This window comes from Dermacentor variabilis, chromosome 4, assembly GCF_050947875.1.
Source record: "Dermacentor variabilis isolate Ectoservices chromosome 4, ASM5094787v1, whole genome shotgun sequence".
Classification (NCBI taxonomy): Eukaryota; Metazoa; Arthropoda; class Arachnida; order Ixodida; family Ixodidae; genus Dermacentor; species Dermacentor variabilis.
Genome location: NC_134571.1, coordinates 229,554,311 through 229,576,875, shown reverse-complemented (window position 1 = coordinate 229,576,875; position 22,565 = coordinate 229,554,311). Strand labels below are relative to the sequence as shown.

At 47.5% G+C, this 22,565-nt stretch overlaps 1 protein-coding gene across 6 annotated transcripts in view; it reads right to left on the bottom strand.

Moving 5' to 3' along the window:
• The window catches only part of ric8a (ric8 guanine nucleotide exchange factor A), a 513,564-nt gene that overhangs the window by 104,727 nt on the left and 386,272 nt on the right, over positions 1–22,565 (bottom strand). For all 6 annotated transcript variants that reach the window (XM_075691022.1, XM_075691025.1, XM_075691023.1 and 3 more), the window contains one exon: positions 10–114. In XM_075691022.1, the coding sequence (XP_075547137.1) occupies positions 10–114 (105 nt within the window). The remainder of the gene's footprint in view (positions 1–9; positions 115–22,565) is intronic.

The following is a 22,565-nucleotide window of genomic DNA, read 5'->3' as shown; positions in this document are numbered from 1 at the left end:
TCAGATTACCCTTGAGCGCAGGTACCGACGCAGTATCCTGTGTCCATGTCCACACTCAGCCAAGCACAACAGCACAGGGGTCAACTGCCGCTGAAAGCTGGGCTTGGCTTCTACCTGCACAAGACGAAGCACGCTTAGCACTGCCAGCCCGTGCATGTCTACCACCAGCATGCCATGCAGATGTGCAGTGAGTGACAAACACACAATGAGAACACAAACCACTCAACTATCATGTGAAGTACTGTATTTACTCGCATAATGAACACACTTTTTTGTCAAAGAAATTTACGCAACTTCAGGGGTGCGATCATACGCTGCTTAAATTTCCTGCGAAAATAAAAATTTTTTTGCTGTGGTATGGCAACAGGTCAGCAAACAGGTGGCTGCCGCTGTGACCATAGAGTTTCTCACTATAACACCTAGAGGGAAATCTGGCACCACCGTCTATGGGAGTTACCTCAGGTGCGCTGTGCTGCCGTGGGAATGATGGTATATGTGTCTGCGAGGCTTGTGTTGGTTGGTGTTGTAAGAGGCTTCGTCTAAAACATGGATATGGCTACATAAACAACGCGTTCTTAAAGTAAAATCTTTGTAAAATGTTTCAATTCAAGCATATTACATCTTCCAGTGAAGTTTACTCATTTACAACGCATAAGCAAGCGAAGAAAAGAAAGAACAGACGACAAACAGTTTCAAAGCGAGTGCGAACCTTGTCTTCTGTCCTCCAACTTTAGCAGCCCGCTTGCCTGGCTCTCCGAGAACGATGCCAATCCGAAGTCACAATATACCGGCATTCCCATGCATACCACAGCACAGCAGCGCCAGATTTCCCTCTAGGTAATATAGCGAGAAGCTCTATGCCTGTGACAGTGCGGGACACAAAAATAAAAATGGCAGCCGGCGGAGCAAGTCGAACGCGCCGAACGTGGTTTTCTCTTTCTTGTGAGTACCGTATTTACACGCTTGTAAGTCGACTCGAATGTAAGTCGACCCCCCCATATCGCTTGACCGAAAAAAAAAAAAAAAAAAAACCAGAGGGCGCATTCGATAACGAAAATTTATTAGTAGCTGACATGGTCACTGGACTACTCGTCTTCACTAGTGCTGTCATCATCGTTGCTGCGGTCCCACAGCGCGTCGTGGTCCAGCGAAATTTCAAATTTGGCAAACGACCGCACCAGGACATCTTGCAGAACAGCAGCCTACGCCAAATGCACCCAACCACACGCAGCTGTCAGGGAGGCTCTTTTGACAGGTCCGGTTGGCGTAATTTCGCAGTCTTCTGCCGCCAGCCACTCGTACTCACGGCGGAGCAGAACCTTAAAATTAAGGCGAAGGTCCAGGCTTGTTTCATGACCACGTCACACTTCACTGGCAGGGACCGATCACGCATTTCAGCGACGCTGCCGCAAGCTTAGCCTACAGCTCCGCAAAGCGTCCAGACTTCGGCACGTGGGAAATTTCTCACTTGCCGCCACAGGGTGAAAATTTCGCTGCGCTGCAGTCGCCACTCTCGCACCACCCGCTTGGAAACATCGAAATTGCGGCCCGCTGCGCAGTGATTTGTTTCTTCGACGTAAAGGATGGCAGCCCTCTTGAACGCTGCTGTGAACGAGTGCCGAAAGATTAGTGGGCCTGCTTAGTGACGACTGGGGAAGCATAGAAGTAGCACGTAGCCGGCAGTCAAGTGGAGCGCGTCAAAAAGTTGGTCAAACCAATGCCAATGCCTTTAAACAGAGAAAGAGAAACCCGCGAACGGTGTCTGCTCTTCCTTGAACTACCGATACTCCCCGCAAGCGCCGCCGTTCTAAGGGTGCCGCCGCAAATAGGAACAGCGGCGCTTCCATCAACTATTGACACCCCCCCCCCCATGAGTGTTGCATGCACTGTAAGACTCTCAAAAATGTTGAAAAACGCTTCCGAAAAGCAAACAAACACGCAGGATAGCGAAAAGATACGGGTAGGACTATAGAGCAAACATAAAATTGTAACTACCCTGTAGCTCTCGTTGGTATCGCTTGCTTTTTGGCGGGGCCATGTTTTGGTTTCGATTGTAAGTCGACCCCCCAACTTCAGACTTTCAAATTTAAAAAAAGGGGTCGACTTACAATCGTGTAAATACGGTACATTACGTAAATTGAAACAGTTTCTTCCATATCAGTAATGAATAATATCGTTAATATTGGCCCGTTTGCGGCAATAACATAGCCATGTCCACTTTGAGGGGACAGAAACAGAGATGGGCACACTTAGCTGCCAGTGACATAGAAACACATGGCAGGCATGCTGCAGAAACTGTGGCATTTGTCTTCACTACTATCCTAATACGGCACGTTTCTGCTAAGGGTGGGCGAATATCTTAGCTGTGTTACAAGTGTCAGCGTATGAATAAGGTACACTTCTAATGTATCAGTGTAAATGTGGCTACTATAATTGCCGCTCGCAATTTGTGGCATGCCCACGAGTGCAGACGAGAAGAATGGAAAGGCGCCTTTTTTTGTTGTTGTTCACCACAACGACTATAAAGCCTATAAATAATAAAGCCAAGGCAAGTTTGGTTGTGGCTTTTTTTTTTTTTGGAAGTGCAGCAAGTGATGAAAGGAATGAAATGGGGCATCTGCTTAGGAATGTTTGGTGTATGCAGACCTCTTGCTATGTCTTGAAGAGTCGTTCGCATAGCATTGTACAAATGGTAAGCGCGATCATCATTAGCTAGATTTTGCGCACGACATATCGCTGCGGCAAGCTCGGGGTGCGATCATTACACTGGAAAGAAACCTTAGAGAAACATAAAGATCACATCCAAATCGATTAAGGTTATCTGAAATAAGAAAAACCTTGAAATTTGCATTTCCAATTTTTATGAAGAATTTACCACCTTATAGAAATAAACATATTGCGTGAAAAATGCATTGCACACAGAGACGACAAACACAATCGTCTTTTTGGTTGATCAATGTAAAGGTAAGTCACCTTTACTGTAACAAAATTTAGAGAATATTTAAATAGAGGAGATGGTCCCAAAGTCAGACTGCTAAGGGACCTCCTTTACAAATTAAACATAGCAGAACCAACAGGACAGTAGTTGTAGCAACTCGGGAACAAGAAGCAATTAAAGTTTTGTAACATCATTAGCGTAATTCGCCAAATAAATATATATGAACTTATATAACCTTATATAAAGTATAAGTAATATAAGGCATGTATAGCTTAATTAAGGAAAATAGATGCACAATAAGCACATCAAACAAATACTACAGCCTAGATTACTCATAACATAACCGCTTATAGTGCAGAACTGGCTACAATACGGCCTTTTATGACTCCTGTCTACCCTCCCATACAACCCCACATATATGCATACCGCTTACAGTGCAGTCACGCGAGACAAAATACCGCTTATAATGTGGCTAAAATGGGATAACCCCTCCAAGAAGTGCCCATCGGCTGGCGCACCTCGTTTACTTCGTTGAGAAGTGTGTGTGAGCATGCTTCTCAGTGAAGTGCACCGGCCGATGGGAGGGGAGAGCAGCAAGGGCGATGTGGAGGAGGCGGATGAGCATAAGACGAGGAGCGAGTGAATGAATGAACGAAAAAAAAAAAGACAGAAAAGCAGCGGCTGTGCAATGCAGGCACGCAGTGGCTGCCTAAGCGGTGGAGATGCTTTTTGCTCAGCTGTTTATCAGTGGTGCGCTTTCATTCATTCATTCATTTATTCATTTATTCATTTATTTTACCCTCAAGGTACACAGTACATTATAGAGGGGAGGGGCTAAGAAAACACAAAGTAAACATCGGTAAAAGTAACTCCAAAAAGATAACTAACAGCAGTAACAATTCCAAATTTTGAGTTGACATCCGATGATAATAAACAGAGGTACAAAATAGAAGTACAAATGTGATGTACACAATGGTAAAGGGATTAAAAAAAAACATAATATGTACAGTAGATTTACAAAATGCATTGTCAACTTTTTGATAATGATGCTGATGAAAAGTGATGAAAACGCTGCAATAAAGAAAGGTACATACACATAGGCAAGACAAATGGTAAGTATATTACAAAAGTTCGTTTTCAAGTGCGTTTTTAAACATAAGTGGATTAATTATACCTGTTAATGAAGGGGATAAGCTGTTCCAGTCTTTGCTAGTCTTTGGCAAGAATGAATTTGCGCCCATGATAGTATTGAAATGAGATATGCTAACTTTCTGATTATGATCACGGCGAGAAGAAATGAAGGGTGCTGGCCTGATCCAAAGAGTGTGTAAAAAGGTGTTATGATAATAGATTTTGTGAAAAAGAGAAATGCGTGAGTGTTTTCGGCGGTCGGATAAGAGAGGCAGGTTTAATAAACATTTCATGTGTGTTACGCTTGCTGTCCTATTGAAGTTATTTAAAATGAAACGGGCTGAACGGTTTTGTATAGCTTCCAGCGTATGTATTAGTGTTGAATGCCACGGATCCCATATTGATGAAGCATACTCAAGTTGCGTGCGAACGTAAGTGGTATATAGTAACTGTTTTAATGAGGATGGTGCACGAGAAAAATTTCGGCGCAGGTATCCTAAAGTACGGTTAGCTTTGGACACTATGATATCAATATGCGTTTTCCAAGACAAATTGTTAGTTATGGTCACTCCTAAATAACGATACGAGGTGACACATTCAAGTGATATATTAGTGAGAGAATAATGTGGAGAACTAGAGTTAGTACGAGAAACCCTCATAGTTTTGCACTTCTTAATGTTAAGTTGCATTTTCCACGTGCTGCACCAATCAGTTATTTTATTTAAGTCAGTTTGTAGAGCTGTTACATCGCAGTTATTGGAAATTTTGCGGTATATCACACAATCGTCTGCAAATAAACATATCTTTGATGAAATATTAATGGGTAAGTCATTAATGTATATGAGAAACAAAAGTGGGCCTAGGACAGATCCTTGAGGGACGCCTGAGCCGCCAGGGACTAGAGAGGAAGTACATTCATTAGCAGAAACAAACTGAACGCGCGATGTAAGAAAGCTACAGATCCACTTAAGTAGTGTAGGGTCCATGTTTAAAATGCTTAGTTTGTGTAAGAGTAGAGCGTGACACACCTTGTCAAATGCCTTAGCGAAGTCCAAAAAAATAGTCCGTCGTGAAGCCTGCGTCAAGGTTAGAGTGTAAATCGTTTGTAAATGTGACAAGCTGTGTTTTGCAAGAGAAGTGTTTTCTAAACCCATGTTGGTGAGGAGTAAAGAAATTATTGTCGTCAAGGAAGTTAATGAGATGCGTGTAGATTACATGCTCCATAATTTTACAAGGTACTGAGGTAAGAGAAATTGGTCTATAATTAAATGGATTATGAGTGTCACCCGATTTGTGTATGGGAATGATTTTTCCTGTTTTCCAATCTAGCGGAAGCATGCCAGAGTTATATGATTGCGAGAATAGATATTGCAATATGATAGACGAATATTCAACTGTGCTAATTAAGAATTTGGTGGTGATTTCATCGACACCGCAGGAGGAAGTAATTTTCAAATTTTCGATTATTTTCTTAATTCCTGTTGCATCAAGTATAATAGGGTCCATAGGAGGAAAGTTACAGTCCTGTAGGACGGGACATTCGTTGTTAGGTGCGGGAGAGGAAAATGATTGCACAAACGCGCTGTTCAAGACGTCTGCGCAAAGATAGCTGGACACCTGACTACCAGATTGTGTTAATGCAATCTTATTTCCACGTTTGCATTTTACTATGCTCCAAAAGCGCTTTGGATTGGTTTTTAGTAATAATGGCAGGGTTTTGCTAAAAAATGTGTGCTTAGTATTTTTAGCTGTAATTGAGTAGTTAGAGGCAGCGTTTTTATATGCAAGCCAATGTGCAGGCTTTTTCGTCCGTTTAGCGGTGCGAAAAAGGCGTCTCTTCCTATTTGAGAGCATATTAAGAAACCTGTTAAACCAGGGGGCTTGATTATGAGAATAAACGCGCTGGAGTGGAACATGCTGATAGACTAATTCTAAAATTTTATTCTTGAACATACACCAATTTCTTTCAACTGATCGTTCAAAAAACTGCGGTAAGAAGTAGTCAAGAAATGAACATAGGCTTGAGTTTATGGCAGAAAAATTGGCTCTTTTGAAGTTTCTAATTGTCTTTAGTTGTTTGCATTGATACTGCTGCGGGAATGTAAGCGTGAAGTGCAAAATGTCGTGATCACTGAGACCAGGCAAGTGATTTATCAATGAGACGTTGTCCGGTGAAGATGTGAGCACCAGATCAAGTAGTGAGGATGAGTGCCGAGTTATTCGCGTTGGTGAGGTGACCATTTGTGAAAAACCGAAGTCAGAGCAAAGTGTAATGAACTCATTACATTCAGTAGATGAGGGCTCAGAAAACGGACTGTGGGACCATACGATGTTTGGAAAATTAAAATCGCCCATTAGATATATTGGCACTCCAGGATAGCGTATTGTTATCTGGTTCAAGTTGTCATACAAGTCATTGCAAAAGGACAAAGGACTTGAGGGTGATCGGTAACAAACCCCTATTAGTAGTTTTTTAAATTTTATTGTAAGGCAGCACCAGATGATTTCTAAATCTGAAACAATCGGCACACAAAAGCCCTCAAATCGGTCACTGATTGCAAGAAGTACACCACCGCCTACTTTCCCAGTGCGATCGCTCCGAAAAACTGCGTATTTATTTCTGCAAAAAAACAACTCAGAGTTGGCTACCCTAGATGACAGCCAGGTTTCAGTTAACGCAATGATGTCAGCGTCACAGTCATCAATAATGGCACACAGTTCGTCCCTTTTGGGCAGAAGACTACGCATGTTCGAAAAAAGCACTGAGCAAGAACACAGCTGAGAACCGCCTCCCCGTTCGTTCCCCTATGTTTCTTTTAATGGGAATTCGCGTCCAGAGCGAAGAGTACGAGGGCTGATGTCGTTCTGTGTGCTATCGAAAGCTACTATTTCAGTTACAGTATTATGAGCTTCATTGTAAACATACGTTTTTCCACCGATAATCAATTTATTGTAGTGCAACTTGAATGACTTTTTTGTGTTTTTTCCAAATTCGATCAGCTTCTTGCGGCAGTGTCTTGTTGCTGGGCAGTAATCTTCGCTTACGGATATTTTTTTTTCATCCTTTAAAACTTGGCGCTTGGAATGGACTAAGTCCTTACATTTGTATGTTTCAAATTTTACTATTAGTGGCCGTGCTTTCCCTGCGGCAAATCGCCCGATTCTGTGCGCTCTGGCTATGTTGTTACTTGAAATATCCACATTTAAAGTATCGGCAAAAATTTTCAGTATTTTTTCTTCAGACTTGGAATAGGTTTCATCAGCGGAGTCAGGCACATCGTAGAACAGCAAGTTATTCCGGCGAGCGCGGTCTTCGGCGTCGTTTAGTCTTGAGTGGAGTGTGCGCGTGTGCTTTTCGACGCGGACTACGGAATCCCGCACATCATCAAGAGCTGTCTGCTTTTGCTCAATTGCAAAAGTTTGCTGTTCAACTTTTTCTAATCTGGCTTTTATATCTGATACCACCTGACAAACTGATTCCTGCTTTTCCTTTAGGTCTGATATTGACGTAGCCATAGATTTCTGTAGGGTTTCCATTCTTATAGATCGCTCGTCTAGATCCTTAAGAGTTGTCAAAATTTCTTCCACAGCATTCGAAGATTGCGCTTTTTGCGAACCTGTAGTGGGACCGGGATTACTCTCAACGTCACCACATAACAACAAAAGCAAAGCATAAAAAGGATCAACCAAGGCTTTTGGGCATGGAAGCACGACAAGGAACAGGTCATCAGATTTAAAAGAAGCGTGAGGTAGTTCTGGGAACCTACTAACCTGCACAATGAAGAAAAGCGTGCGTAAGCCCATCGTTGTTTTCTTTGTCGTACCACCATGCCCACTGAACAGCGATGCAGCCGGGCCTGGTTTTATATCCTTCGCCACCAATGCGGTACATGATGTTGCAGCTGCGCAGTCGTGAACACTGTGCACGTGCACGAATGTGCGCATGTGCTGTCTGGCTGCCGGTAGAATGACGGGCGAAAGGTAGGCGAAGTCGTTCTCGCTTTCCAGAAGAGTCGATGCGTTGCCGATGGACGGACTCTGGTGCTGGAAAGCCGTAGTCGAGCCGCACTGCCGTGCAGGTACCCAAGAACTGAAGAACTGCACAATGAAGAAAAGCGTGCGTAAGCCCATCGTTGTTTTCTTTGTCGTACCACCATGCCCACTGAACAGCGATGCAGCCGGGCCTGGTTTTATATCCTTCGCCACCAATGCGGTACATGATGTTGCAGCTGCGCAGTCGTGAACACTGTGCACGTGCACGAATGTGCGCATGTGCTGTCTGGCTGCCGGTAGAATGACGGGCGAAAGGTAGGCGAAGTCGTTCTCGCTTTCCAGAAGAGTCGATGCGTTGCCGATGGACGGACTCTGGTGCTGGAAAGCCGTAGTCGAGCCGCACTGCCGTGCAGGTACCCAAGAACTGAAGAACTGCACAATGAAGAAAAGCGTGCGTAAGCCCATCGTTGTTTTCCTTGTCGTACCACCATGCCCACTTTGCACTGAACACGGCTTCAGTTTCTGTGCACTCATTGAAATGTGCGTCGTCGTGATCTGCAGGTATTGAACATGCGGCCTTGACTGCTGTTAGTTAAGCAGTGTCTCGCAAATTTAGTTTAGAGCTATTAGGCTTTATGTGCACTTGTGAGCTTCAGGCATTCCTACCAGTGTGCACACACACAAACTCATTAAGAATTTGCAGTAGTTGCCATGGCTGATCGCCCGAGAAACCAAACTCCGCTTCACATGCGCTGCTGTCAGTTCAGACCATGCGAATGATAGTGTGGGAACAGCGCAAAGAGGTAGCCATCGTAGCCACGGCTCATTTAGGCCGGCCATCCATGGTGCAGTGGGATATCAGAAGCGGCCGACACCGTGGCCGCTCGGGTAAAGTGGGCTTGCGTGTCTCGTGCGACTTGCACGTGAGCCCACCTTCATCATCTGCTTTGGAGCTGACAGTCGCGCAGCTACAGGGCCCCCCTCCTAGTAGGAAGCGCGATTGAAATAAAGTCCAGGTAACACGTACAGACAGTGCCGTAGGAAGACCAAGTCCAGATGCAGGGCGCATTGTCTTGTGCATTGAGGACATCGTTGGTAGTGTTGAGTTAACACAATCCAAAGGATATGTACCAGGCAGCACCAGCAGCATAGGTTGTGAGCGAGGTGCAGCCACAGTGATGTCGTAGAGCAAAATCGCGACCTGCCGCAGGTTCTCGTAGATGCTCGGGCCTGTAGAAGTTCCAAAAGTAAACCGTCTGGCAACTTGGGACTTGCGTGGAGAAAGAACAAGTGTTGGTCACTTATGTTGTTTATGTAGAAGTGATTCTCAAGCTGAAGAAAACAGACAGCAGAGCTGCTACTGCAAAACTTCGGTAGGCCATGCATCCGTGGAAGGTGTGAGGACAGAAGATCGGTAGGCTCGCCTGCTGCTGCTTGCAGTGAAATCTCAAATGCCGATAGCATCAGGGTTGTGGTGGTTGCTGAATGCATCGCGAAGGTTGTGCTTGTGGCGTCACCGCGCCTGCGAGAGTGAAATTTGCACCTAGTGGAGCCGGTGGGAGAGCCTCTGTATTGGTCATGAGTGAGGTGCCCCCGAACGGAAAGCAGACAGGTTGCGGGAACCTCCAAGGAAATAGAGCGGTGGGCCATACAATAGCTGAAAGCGCTAACGTTTGGCCCAGTGAATTCCTTGCAAAGAGTCGTTGCGCAGCTGCCCTTGAGCTGGGAAGGAGGCTCACGAACCAAGTAGAGGTCTGATGCTGGGGCCAGTGTGTGCTGATGATTGGCATGGGTGGATGCAGGCAATGTGGGACAACACGACATGGAGTGACATGACGGTTGAAACAGCAAGAGCAGTTGTGACTGAATGCTCGAGGTGACGCAGTGATCAAGGATGGCTGCCTGCAAGTCGTCTTAGCAGTCGGGGCCAGGGGGTGGCCACCGGAGCCCGGAACACAGTTGGAGCCTGGAACCTTGATGAGAATGTCTTGGCTGTCCAGCTAGATAGATGAAACAGACATCTGGCATGTCAATTTAGATATCCCTGACATCCTACAGCCACGGCACATCTGATAGACCCCGTGAGGCCACATCGCTACTCGCCTTCGTAGAGTCAGTGGACTGACACTGGCATGGCTGGGCTTTGTCGTCTGGGTGACCAATTTGAGGGTTGAGGCTGGCATGGCTGGGCTGATCACGTCTGGATAAACAATTTGCAAGAGGTGGTGCAATGAGGTAGCTGTCATAGCCATGGCTTAATTAGGCCAGCCAGCCATCATGCAGTAAGATCTCGAGAGCAGCTGACACCACAGCTGCTCAGGTAGAGCGCGCTAGTGTGTTCTATTCTCGCGCTACTTCCACGTGAGCCCATCTTCTTCTTTGCCTGCTTTGGAGGCGATAGTCGCACTGCTACAATCATATGCATAATCTCTATGTATCTGTTACGGGTACGAACATATCAAGGGTAAGCTTTTGGTCACAGCATGCCGCGCAACACCCCCACCAGCAAGGCCTATCCAGTGCACCTCGTCGGCAACCAAAATTGTGGTTTGGTGGCGAGTCAAAGAAACACATTGCAGTGGCTGCACGGCACATGAAAAGCAGAAAAAACCACCTTGATAATGAGATGAGAGCATCGGCAACACTCGAATGGCAGCAACTTGGTCCGCGGTTGCCATGTCTTTGACACCATCCATACACCGACCAGTCCAAGAAATCGGACAAGACACACTGCATCTAAAATTTCAGTTGCCATCTTTTTTTTTTCAAATTATTATTACTTTGTCTGCTTCGTGCGAAGACAGCGGGTACTTGGACATTAAGCTTTCAATGTTCATAAATTAAAACAGATGCAAAATGCAAAACTCCCAGTCACGTGCTTCCGATTCTCAGATACGTGCAGCTGCTTTGTCTATACGTTTTGCACATGTGCAGCCTTTGAATACTGTTGTTTTGGTTGTAGTGTGGTACCACTTATAGTTCGGATATTCGCCAATCTGGTGACTTGTGCTATAAGTAGTCTATGCTGTATATGAAAGCAAAATGAATGAAGCGACATGAAATGATGCATGAAAGAAGGTTTAGTTAACTTAGCATCAGCAGAAGATTGAAAATATTCTTTAAGTTGTTTCTCAAATTCATGCATCTCAGATGTTTCTATATCCCAGGGTAGTGTGCTCCAGAAAGTAACGAATGAGAAATGGTCAACCTCCTTGCCATAATTAGTACAGTTTAATCTCGTTAATTCAAAGTTCCTGTTATCGGGAAGCAAGTGCTGGCCGGTGTGGGCAATTTCCCGGTCGTCGCTCGCTGCGTGCTTGTGTGCCGCAATATTTAATGACTCGCACCATTTGTGCATTGTGCTATGGTGCATGAATATTTCAAAAACAAGTCCTTCATTTTTTAATGAATTTTCTGACCCCTTAGGGTTCGATCGAGATTCAACCGTATGTACTTTGGGTAAAATTAAGTTAATATTTATTGAGAACCTGGTAACATTGATATTTACTAGAGAACAAGTTATTGCATTGTGTGTTATTGATTCGTCTGAACAAAAAGTCGCCAAGGTTTAACAAGCTTTACAACTAAGAGGATGCAATTAGTTTAAAGTAGGGGTGTGCAAACACCAAATAGTAAATTTCAAATCGAATAGTGAATGCTCGAAAGTCTCCTAGCATATTGTTATGGAGAAAAAATATATGTATTTACAATATATACAGTTACAGTAGCTCAGTGACCAACCAATCTTCGAGACACTTCAATCTCCTCTCTACCTGCCAACGTCATTTTGTCCACAGTGGCACAAACTCGTACGTGACATTAACCCCGGGTGGCAGAAGCATTGTCTCGATGCTTTTTAGGGCGTCGAATCAGCATGCGAGTTACAGGGCTTGAGGCGCGAAACGTGCTCAGTTCTATATCAGTTCTTGGTGGGATGGAAGACGTAGAAGTCACAGGTGATATCTTATATGTGTGACAAATATGATTATGACAAATATGGCCCGACATATTGCGGAAGCAGTTTATCGCAGAGGCTGACACAACGGGACGGTAACCAAAGCAGGCAAGTGACCCAAGCCTGAAATGAGCGTCCCGACGACGACTGTCGTAACAATGCTTTTGGATAGTCTGAGATTCTAGAAGACGATCATGGGCAATGCGACGTACTGCAGCTGCGTGAACAATGGCGTCGTGAGCATAGAACGTGGTAGTGTTGGCATTGGAAGGGAGCAGCGAGTCAAGAGGCAGGAGTGGGTCACGGCCATATAGTAGATAGAATGGAGAATAACCAGTAATGTTGTGATGCGATGGATTGTATGCAAATGTCATGAAGGGTAAAGTGCAGTCCCAATCCCGGTGATCATCAGACATGTACATGGAGAGCATGTCCGTGAGCGTACGGTTGAGACGCTCGGTAAGTCTATTTGTCTGTGGGTGGTAAGCCGCCGTGAACTTGTGGGACATGGAGCAAGAGCGAAGGAGGTCGTCGACAACATTAGAAAGAAAAACAGCGGCCTCTATCAGTGAGTAGCTGACGTCGGGCACCATGATGTAGGATCACTTTATGGAAGAGAAAATCAGCCACATCAGTGGCGCAGCTCGTAGGGAGGGCCCGGGTTATGGCATAATGCGTGGTATAGTTCGTCACAACGGCCAGCCACTTGTTGCCCGAGAATGATGTTGGAAATGGGCCAAGGAGGTCCAGGCCGACACGGAAAGATGGCTCACTGGGAATATTTATAGACCTTTGCACCGGAAGCCTCGAACCAGAGAGTGGGAAACGGATATCAGGCCCCCGGTAGCGAGAGTAGCTAGCGCCTCATAGCTGCCATCTCTTGCTGGACTGTCACGTGCGCAGTTCCCGCATTGGCTGCACGACGTTTTCGCGATTTTATGTTTATTAGCACAGGCTATGCGAACGTCCAGGCAGCACTGCGCTGTGTATGGTTGTTCGAACAGCCAGAAGAAGCGCAATGCAGCAAGAAAAGTGCAGTGCAGCACGCACAATGTTCTGCAAGAAGACTGCGGCTGCATCATGTGCTTGTTGTATCGGTTTCCTTGCGACGTGGTACTGAAGCATCGCTGGATTAGCTCTGTAAATCGTAAGGGTTTCCTCCCTGCGGAGTCGTCGCGCATCTGCTCGATTCATTTTATCGACGGGAAGCGGACATCTGATAATCCAGAACCGATACCTACCTCGGATACGAGAGGTAGGTAAGATGCACTGTGTGTGTCTCCATCGTCAGCCCCTAATGTTTAGATGGGCTATAAATATGCAAATATGAACCAATGTTGGGTCTTTTTATTTTATTGAAATGAAAATAAAAGAAAGAGACGTAGTCACCTTACAATGGTGACGGCTACTCCTTTTCTCATAGCAGAAACAACAATATAAAAAAAACTAATGTAGAAAAATGAAAAAAAAAAATGAAAAAAAAATCACTTCATAGGCTGAGAAAGCCACAGCACAGTCCTATACGCCTATGAACATCACAGTGTAAAAGTCAATTGCAAGTTGCACCACAATGAGTTCGTAAACAGTCACAAACACACACAAACGGCCATGATGTAGACTTCGATGAGCATATAAACAGATGAAAAATTACAGTGCTAAAATAATTCATGCACAACTACAAGAAATGTATAACACGTAATATACAAGCACTAATACAAATAATAGAAGAATGTTTTAGTGACTTCATGTGATTATTCAATGCAATGCCTAGTATTTGTTGAGGACGCCTGTGTCTGCATAAAAATGTTCAATGCTTTTCGCTGTGCTATTTTCGATGGCCATGGGCCCAGCAATTTTGCAAATGAGAAAGGCCAGTGAGGATCGATGAAGTGTAGCTCTTGTTCTAGCTGCTGTCTTTGTATCTCGTATATGGGGCATTCGAGGAGTAGATGGCGAACATCCTCATCGTCGTGGCCACAGGAGCAAGCCGGGGAAGGTGCCCGTTTGATGCGATGTCGGCTCACGGCGGCAAGCCGACAGTGGCTGATGTCGATGCCTTTCCGCAATCGCACGGACTGATTCGCAGCCACGGACGCTCAAAACAGGAAAGCATTCGCCGTAATGCGTAAAGCGACACCTCTCAACACTGGTGATACTTGCACTAAAGGTCCAAAACGACGCTGAGGAGACTTAAGATATAGAGAATCATGGGTGAAAGCAGCTGCAGCGCTGAGCTGACGCTTCCCGGCGCCATCCGGCAGTCGCGTGCAGTCGTATGTTCGCCGCCAGCAGGAAAGTTTCCGTCTCGATGCGTAGCCGATGCCTCTCGACACTGGTGAGAATAGCACGAATGTGGCAAGACGACTCTGTGAAGGCCAAAGATACGGAGATACACAGACGTAGATAGCAACAGACATTTTTAGATCTGTTTGTTGATAGCAACAGCAGCGCGCTGAGGCTGAGCAATGACAGTCCAGTATGGCGTCGCCGCCAAGCAGACGCTAGGCGGCGCCAGTAGTCCAAATATGGTGGCGCCCGTGGAAGCCTCAGTGCAAAGGTCTATAGGCTGAAGGTGCCCAATGGGAGACAATGAAGGCTTCTTGCGGCATTGCCAAAGTTCGCAGGCAGCGACGTAGCTTCGAACAGAGCGATATAGCCCAGGCCAGAAAAATCGCCTGCGCACACGGTCGTATGTACAGGAGATACCCAAATCACCAGCGGTAGGCACATTGTGTAACTGTGCGACAATTGTCGAGCGCAGATGCTGGGGAATGATGAGAAGCAGTTCAGCACCATGTGGATGCATATCCACCATGTCCTGGCGAAAAAATGTACGGAAGGAAACGTCCCATTGCTCCGACGAAAGGCGTTCGATGATGGAGCACAAATATGGGTCCCGACGCTGCTCGTTGGCGATGCATGAGAAGTCGGTGATCGACAAAATGCAGGTTTCGATTTCCGTGCCATCGGGTGGGTTGACAGGATAGCGGGAGAGGCAGTTGGCGTCCTTATGTAGCAGCCCAGATTTGTAGGACACGGAAAAGGTGTACTCTTGCAGGCGTAAAGCCCAGCAGCCAAGACAGCCTGTCAGGTCTCTGAGTGAGGATAGCCAACATAAAGCATGATGATCTGTCACAACGGTGAAATGTCGACTGAACAGGTAAGGGGGAGAACTTAGCAATGGAGCAAACAAGGGCCAAGCATTCACATTCTGTTATGGAATAGTTGCATTCTGGGGCTGAAAGAAGACGGCTAGCATACGCGATCATGCGATTGGTGTTCCGCTGTTTCGCAAATGTCGGTGAAAAAACAATGTCGTCATCAAGGTAGCAGAGTCATGTGGTCCATTTGAATCCGCGCAGAAGAGAGCCAATCGTGCTTGAAGGTAGCAGGGGCATTACACAGTCCGAAAGGCACCACTTTAAACTGGTAGAGACCATCTGGGGAGACGAAGTGGGTCTTTTCGCGATCTTGTTCATCCATTGAGATTTGCCAGTAACCAGAGCACAAAGCAATCAATGAAAAGTAACTGGCACTGTGTAAGCAGTCCAGCGCATCATCAGTACGCAGAAGCGGATACACGTCCTCTTTGGTAATCTTATAAGGTGACGGTAATTGATACAAACTCTCTAGGTGTTGCTTTCGTTTTAACCAGAACAATAGGTGACGCCCACGGACTGCAGGAAGGCTCGATAATATCTTTGGAGAGCATTTTGTCCACCTCTGTTTGGATCACCTGGCATTCAGCCGCAGGCGCACAGCAGGGCCTCCAGTGTATAGGAGTAGCATCACCAGTGTGCATTGGATGGGTGACGACATGGCTTCGACGTAGCGGGCGATTGCCAAAATCAAAGATCTCTTCATAGGACATCAGAATGCGGCGAAGGGCGTCGGCATAACCAGGTCGTAGATCAGTAGTGATCATTGGCATAAACTTGTTGTTGCGTGAAGTAGGAGGGGCAGAAGCTGCAGCAGTGTCGAAGGAGCAGCTACTCCACAGTCTTCCAAAGGCGATAGCCCAGTGAGAGATACACCCGCAGGAAGCACTCACAGACACGAACCAGTTCAGAAGAGGAAGCCAAGCTCGATTGTTGGCAAGAGTTACAATTGAGTTTGGTAGTGCTATGTGACATGCCAGGAGGACGTCACAAAGTGGGGACACGCCGTAAGGGCCATCTTGAAGTGGTGGAGAAGGCAACATGAGGACGTAGGTCTATGCATCAGGTTGTAGTCAAACAAATTCAGTAGAACAAAGTTGGGACTTGTGGTCGTCGGTCGGGTCGGCAAAGTAATGGGGCAGTTCAAGCAGAAGGGTGCCGGTTACACGGTCAATAAGAGATGAATGGGCAGTCAGAAACTCAGTTCCAAGAATCACTTCGTGTGGACAATCGGCCAGTACAAAGAACAGGACTAACACTGGATGGCCGGCAGTGGTAACATGGGCGGCACACATTCCCATCACGGCTGTTGTACTGCCATTAGCTATTCTGATTGCAAGCAACTGGGCAGGTGCCAGAACTTTACAGCGACGGCTATGAAGATCTGATCGCATAACCAACACCTGAGTGCCAGTATCGATGAGGGCTTGAACGGGTACATCATCAACAAAAACTTCAACAAGGTTCGGTTGAGCAGCAAGGGTCAGCAGAGGTTTTGCAGTCCGAGTCGTCAATGCAGCCTCACCTCTAGGGGCAGCATTGTTTAGTTTTCTGAGAAGTGGCCCATGTAAGACAAGGACGAGGGTTGTTGAGGTGTCGGCGAACGAGATTGATGGCGTTGCGGCGAGGGCGAGCGGCTAGTAGTGTTTCCCCGAGAGGGAAGGCCGGTATGGTATGGTTCAGAGAGGCGCGACAGAGGCCGAGGGTCTCTGTCTAAGCGGCGATCAGCATAGAGTCGAGGCGAGGAGTACCAGCTACTACTATGGGAGTTGTGACCAACCTGGGAGCAAGCAAAGCAAATTGGCCTGTCATCTGGTGTTCGCCAGTCAGAGGGGTTCCGATATAGATTCAGGAACTGTCGAGGGGCAGCAGAGGCAATGACAGGAGCGGTAGGGGTGGGACGTGGGCGGACGGCAGCTTGAATTTCTTGGCGGACAACAGCTTGAAGGAGCGAGATGGTCACATTGTCATGTGTATGGAGACAGTGAGAACTTGGAGCCATAGGCTCAAGCTCGCAACGGATGACCTGTATCAAGCTTGGCGTTTTAGGCAAATGTGATGCCGGAGGGTCGTTGTGCGACGCCGGAGGGTCAGTGCAGGAGGAAGTGGCAGCTGTATTCGAAAGTCGGTCGAAGCGTTGTACGATGCATTTGCTCTTCGCTTGCTCAAAATTCCAGCACTGATGATGGACTCAACGGTTGAGAAGCAGGACGTGTTCAACCTTATCAGCCTCCAGCATGTCCGCGTCCGCTTTACTGCAGAAAGCCAGAACGCCTTAAATATACACGACGCACGATTCAGTTGATGTCTGGGCACGAGACGCTAGCTCTTGCTTGGCCTCCATTTGACGTCCCACAGGTCTTCCAAAAAGATCGCGTAGCTTTTCCTTGCAGGAGTCCCAGCTTTTAATGTCGGCTTCGTGCGTCTCGAACCATACCTTCGCGGTTCCTCCCAAGTAAAATATCATGTTGGCCAGCAAAAGTGTGGAATCCGACTTGTTGTGCTTGCCGGCGTCCTCATACGACGTCAGCCAGTCTTCGACGTTGACCTTGCCAGTGCCGATGAAGATTCCTGGGTGACGTAGCTGGGTTAGCACTACTTCGGCTGGTGTCTGAGTGGCGGAGGCAGCGTCGGTAGCCATAACAGCAGAACTGATGTGACGCCTGATGCGAAGATCCAGGGCTGGCATGTGGCAAGATTACCCCGCACGTACACCAAAATGTTATGGGGAGAAAATATATGTATTTACAATATATGCAGTTACACTATATGTATTTAAAATATATGGGTGTAGCTCAGTGACCAGGGTAACACCATCAACCGATCTTCGAGACATTTCAATCTCCTCTTCACCTGACAATGTCATTTTGTACACAGTGGCACAAACTCATATTTGACAATATCATAACAAGATTCAAGATATACAGTATGGTCTACTCTTATCAAAGGGAACACCAAATTATTATGCGAGCACTGATACAGCTTAGTTCTAATAAATACTTTCTTTATCAATAGAACTTCTGTTAAAACAGAATGAAGTGCTTTTTTCCCTCTGAATCTAATGAATTTGTGATATTGTACTGAATAACAATGAGGTCAACAGATTAATAGTGAGCCTGTGTATTGCCGGAATTTTTTTATTGGTTGCATAGAAAGTTTTGCTTTCAGATGCAGATGAGCTTTCCCAACTTTATGGCAGGTAGGTTATCGTAACGCCAATCCATGCAACAGACAAAAGGACTGTGTATCACCTGACCGCTCTGTTGGAGCTGGCACCAATAGTACTACAGAGCAGGTGCCGTCTATGCCGTTTCATTGTCAGGTCTGGCATGATTCGTCACCTATTGAAAGACAGCTTTAGCAGGGCACTACCATATACCACAAGTGTTACTATCGTTACGTGTAGAAAGACACAGACAAAAGAGGCTATTTACAGGCTATTTACACTAGACTGGAGCCAGAGCGCCAGGCCGACATTCACACGCGCCAAGGGCACCGACCCACTTCGTCGTCGTTCTCACGGCGGCTCGTCTCTCGGGTATCTACCGATAATATCGTAATACTACCCCCCGGCAGCAAAAGCGCCGTCACGGTGCTGTTAAATATCCAAGGCACGTGGAGAGTTGTAGGGCTTGAGTCGGGCGACATGGACGTGTGACGTGGTCACAGCAGAGGACGTAGTGGGCGTGGCGAGAACGATTTCGTAGGTGACATCTGTCACTTGGCGAAGCACGCGATATGGGCCCGTGTAGCGGGAAAGCAGTTTTTCACAAAGGCCAACTTTACGCGATAGTGACCAAAGCAACACGAGGGTGCCGGGGCAAAATTGACATCACGGTGACGGAGGTCGTAGCACTGCTTTTGTGTGTCTTGAGAGACTTGTAGACGAGCGCGCGCAAGTTGGCGAGCATGGTCAGTATGGGCGATAGCATCATGGGCATAAGCGCTAGATGATGCTGTGGTGGACGGAAGCACAGTGTCCAGTGGTAGCGTCGGTTCACGGCCATACAAGAGGTAAAAAGGAGAAAAGCCAGCAGTGTCGAGACGGGAAGAGTTATACGCAAAGGTGATGCAAGGTAGAGCCTGGTACCAGTCACGGTGGTCGTCTGAAACGTATTTGGATAGCATGTCTGTAAGGGTGCGGTTCAAACGCGCAGTGAGGCCGTTCGTTTGAGGGTGGTAGGAGGTGGTAAACTTATGCTGTATTGAGCAGGCACGCATGATGTCGTCAATGACTGTGGCTAAGAACGTACGGCCACGGTCTGTCAGCAATTGACGCGGAGCACCATGAATCAAAATGATATCATGCAGGAGGAAGTCCGCAACATCATTTGCGCAACTGGTCAGAAGAGTGCGGGTTACGGCATAGCGGGTCGCGTAGTCCGCCGCGACTGCAACCCACTTGTTTCCTGATGTAGATTCCGGAAATGGGCCGAGAAGGTCCACACGATGGAAGGGCTCGGCAGGGATGTCGAGCGGCTGCAGGTAACCAGCGGGGAGCTGGGAAGGCTTCTTGCGTCGTAGGCAAAGTTCACAGGCGGCGACGTAACGTCGTACGGAACGGGCAAGGCCCGGCCAGAAAAAACGGCGACGTACACGGTCATAGGTTCGAGATACGCCGAGGTGTCCTGCCGTTGGTGCGTCGTGGAGCTCTTCTAAAACGGTTGAGCGGAGGTGTTTAGGTATGACAAGCAGGAACTCAGAGCCGTCCGGATGAAGGTTACGACGGTACAGAGTACCGTCACGGAGGACGAAGAGGCGTAGTGTGGCGTCGGCCGGAGAGTGTTCAAAACGGTCGATGAGTGCTCTGATGTAGGCGTCACGATGTTGCTCGTCAGCGAAATGAAGCAGCTGCGACACAGAGAATACGCAAGCAGCACTGATAATATTGGAGGAGTCAGGGTCGTCAACAGGGTAACGCGACAAGCTGTCAGCGTCTTGGTGCAGGCGGCCAGACTTGTACACCACGGAATATGAAAATTCTTGTAGCCTCAAATCCCATCGACCAAGCCGGCCTGTAGGATCTCTTAGCGATGAGAGCCAGCAGAGAGCATGATGGTCAGTGACTACGGAAAAAGGGCGACCGTAAAGGTAAGGACGGAACTTCGCTACCGCCCAGACCACAGCAAGGCATTCTTGATCCATAATGGAATAGTTGCGCTCCGGTGGGGTGAGGAGGCGGCTCGCATAAGCAATAACGCGATCCTGGCCACGCTGACGCTGGGCTAAGACTGCACCTACGCCATGACCGCTGGCATCTGTACGCAATTCTGTAGGGGCATCAGGGTCAAAGTGGGCGAGAATGGGTGGTGAGAAGAGTAACGAGACGAGAGAAGGCGACGGTTTCTGCAGTACCCCACGAGAATTGTACGCCTTTCTTCAAAAGATTAGTGAGGGGTCTAGCAATTGCCGCAAAATCTTGAATAAAACGACGAAAGTACGAGCATAGCCCTACAAAACTTCGAACGTCGGCGGCTGTCTTCGGAACCGGAAAGTCTCGGACAGCACGGGTTTTGTCGGGATCAGGCTGTACTCCAGAAGCGTCAACGAGGTGGCCCAGAACAGTAATTAGGCGGCGGCCGAAACGACATTTGGACAAGTTAAGTTTCAGCTTCGCCTTTCGAAATACATCAAGTATAGCTGTGAGACGCTCAAGGTGAGTGTCGAACGTGGGTGAGAAGACGATGTCGTCGTCGAGGTAGCAGAGACATGTGGACTATTTGAAACCTCAGAGCAAGGAGTCCATCATACGCTCAAAGGTGGCAGGGGCGTTGCATAATCCAAACGGCATTACTTTAAATTGGTATAGGCCATCAGGTGTGATGAACGCGGTTTTTTCTCTGTCCATATCGTCAACAGCAATCTGCCAGTATCCAGAACGAAGATCAATAGAAGAGAAATTGCTGGAACCGTGGAGGCAGTCAAGGGCGTCGTCTATATGTGGGAGCGGGTAGACGTCCTTCTTAGTAATGTTGTTCAGATGACGATAGTCTACACAGAAGCGCCACGTGCCATCCTTCTTCTTAACCAACACTACAGGTGACGCCCAGGGACTCGAAGAAGGTTCAATGATGTTTTTGTCTAGCATTTTGTTCACTTCGCTTTGAATTACTTGGCGTTCTGACGCAGAAACTCGGTACGGTCGTCGGTGAATAGGAGTAGCATCGCCAGTAAGAATCGGATACTTGACCGTGAGCATCTGGCCTAAAGGGCGATCGTCGAAGTCGAAAATATCTCTGTAGGCCGATAATACTTGATAAAGGTCTTCAGCCTGCACAGAAGACAGGTCCGTCGCAACCATTTTCTGTATCTTGGGATCGGCGGCCGAGGCTGGCACGAGAGGCCTGCTAAGCTCGCAAGAAGGATCGGTTGATAAAGTTGACACGTGATGGTCGCCGAGACAATCAACGTTGGCAAGGCAAATACCTTGTGGCAGAATTTGCTTCGCCAATCCAAAGTTAACGATAGGCATGAAAGTGCGGTTCGCAGTAATAGTAAGTATACTGTGAGGCACGGTAACGTCATAATGTAGTGGAATGCCGCGCAGAGGAGTGACGAGGTACTCGCCATCAGGGACTGGTGGGGAAGACAAGAGTTCAATATAGGCTATTGATTTTGGCAGCAGGCAAATAAAGCCAGTGGGGCGTAGGCGGCACTGCAGTGCGTCAGAAGGTTTTGCAAGAATCGGTAACTCAAGGCGAAGGGTACTGGCAGAGCAGTCAATAAGAGCAGAATGCGCGGAGAGAAAATCGAGGCTGAGAATGAGGTCGTGGGGGCAATGAGCAATCACGGTGAAGAGGACAGGAGAGTGGCGGCCGGCGATGCTAACACGTGCCGTACACATGCCGATGATAGGCACAGTACCGCCATCCGCAACGCGGACGATGCGTGTCGACGCTGGGGTGAGGAGCTTGTTCAGTCGTTGTCGGAAGGCAGCACTCATAATAGAAATATGTGCCCCTGTATCGATGAGTGCCGTGACAGGATATCCATCAACGTCAACGTCAAGAATGTTTTAGTTCGTGTTTAGCGTGAGCAGAGGATTTGAGGGCAGTGACGACAATGCAGCTTCACCTCCAGAAGCTGCAGTGCCTAGTTTTCCAGCTGGGCCCGGGAGGGGATAGGCGGCGAAGAGAAGCGGCGGGGTTGGGGCGAACGGGACTGACGGCGTCGAGGTGAGGGTGAGCGGCTGTAGCGAAGGTTTGGAGCAGGAGCATCAGCGGCAGTGGGTTCACGGCGGGTGGCATAGGGAAAAGAAGGTCCAAAGGTGCGGGAGTAAGTGGTGGCGTATGTCCGAGGAGGCGGAGGCCATCGGTTGCGGCAGTGATGAGCGACGTGGCCGATGCGACAGCAGTGAAAGCAGATTGGTCTGTCATCAGGGGTGCGCCAA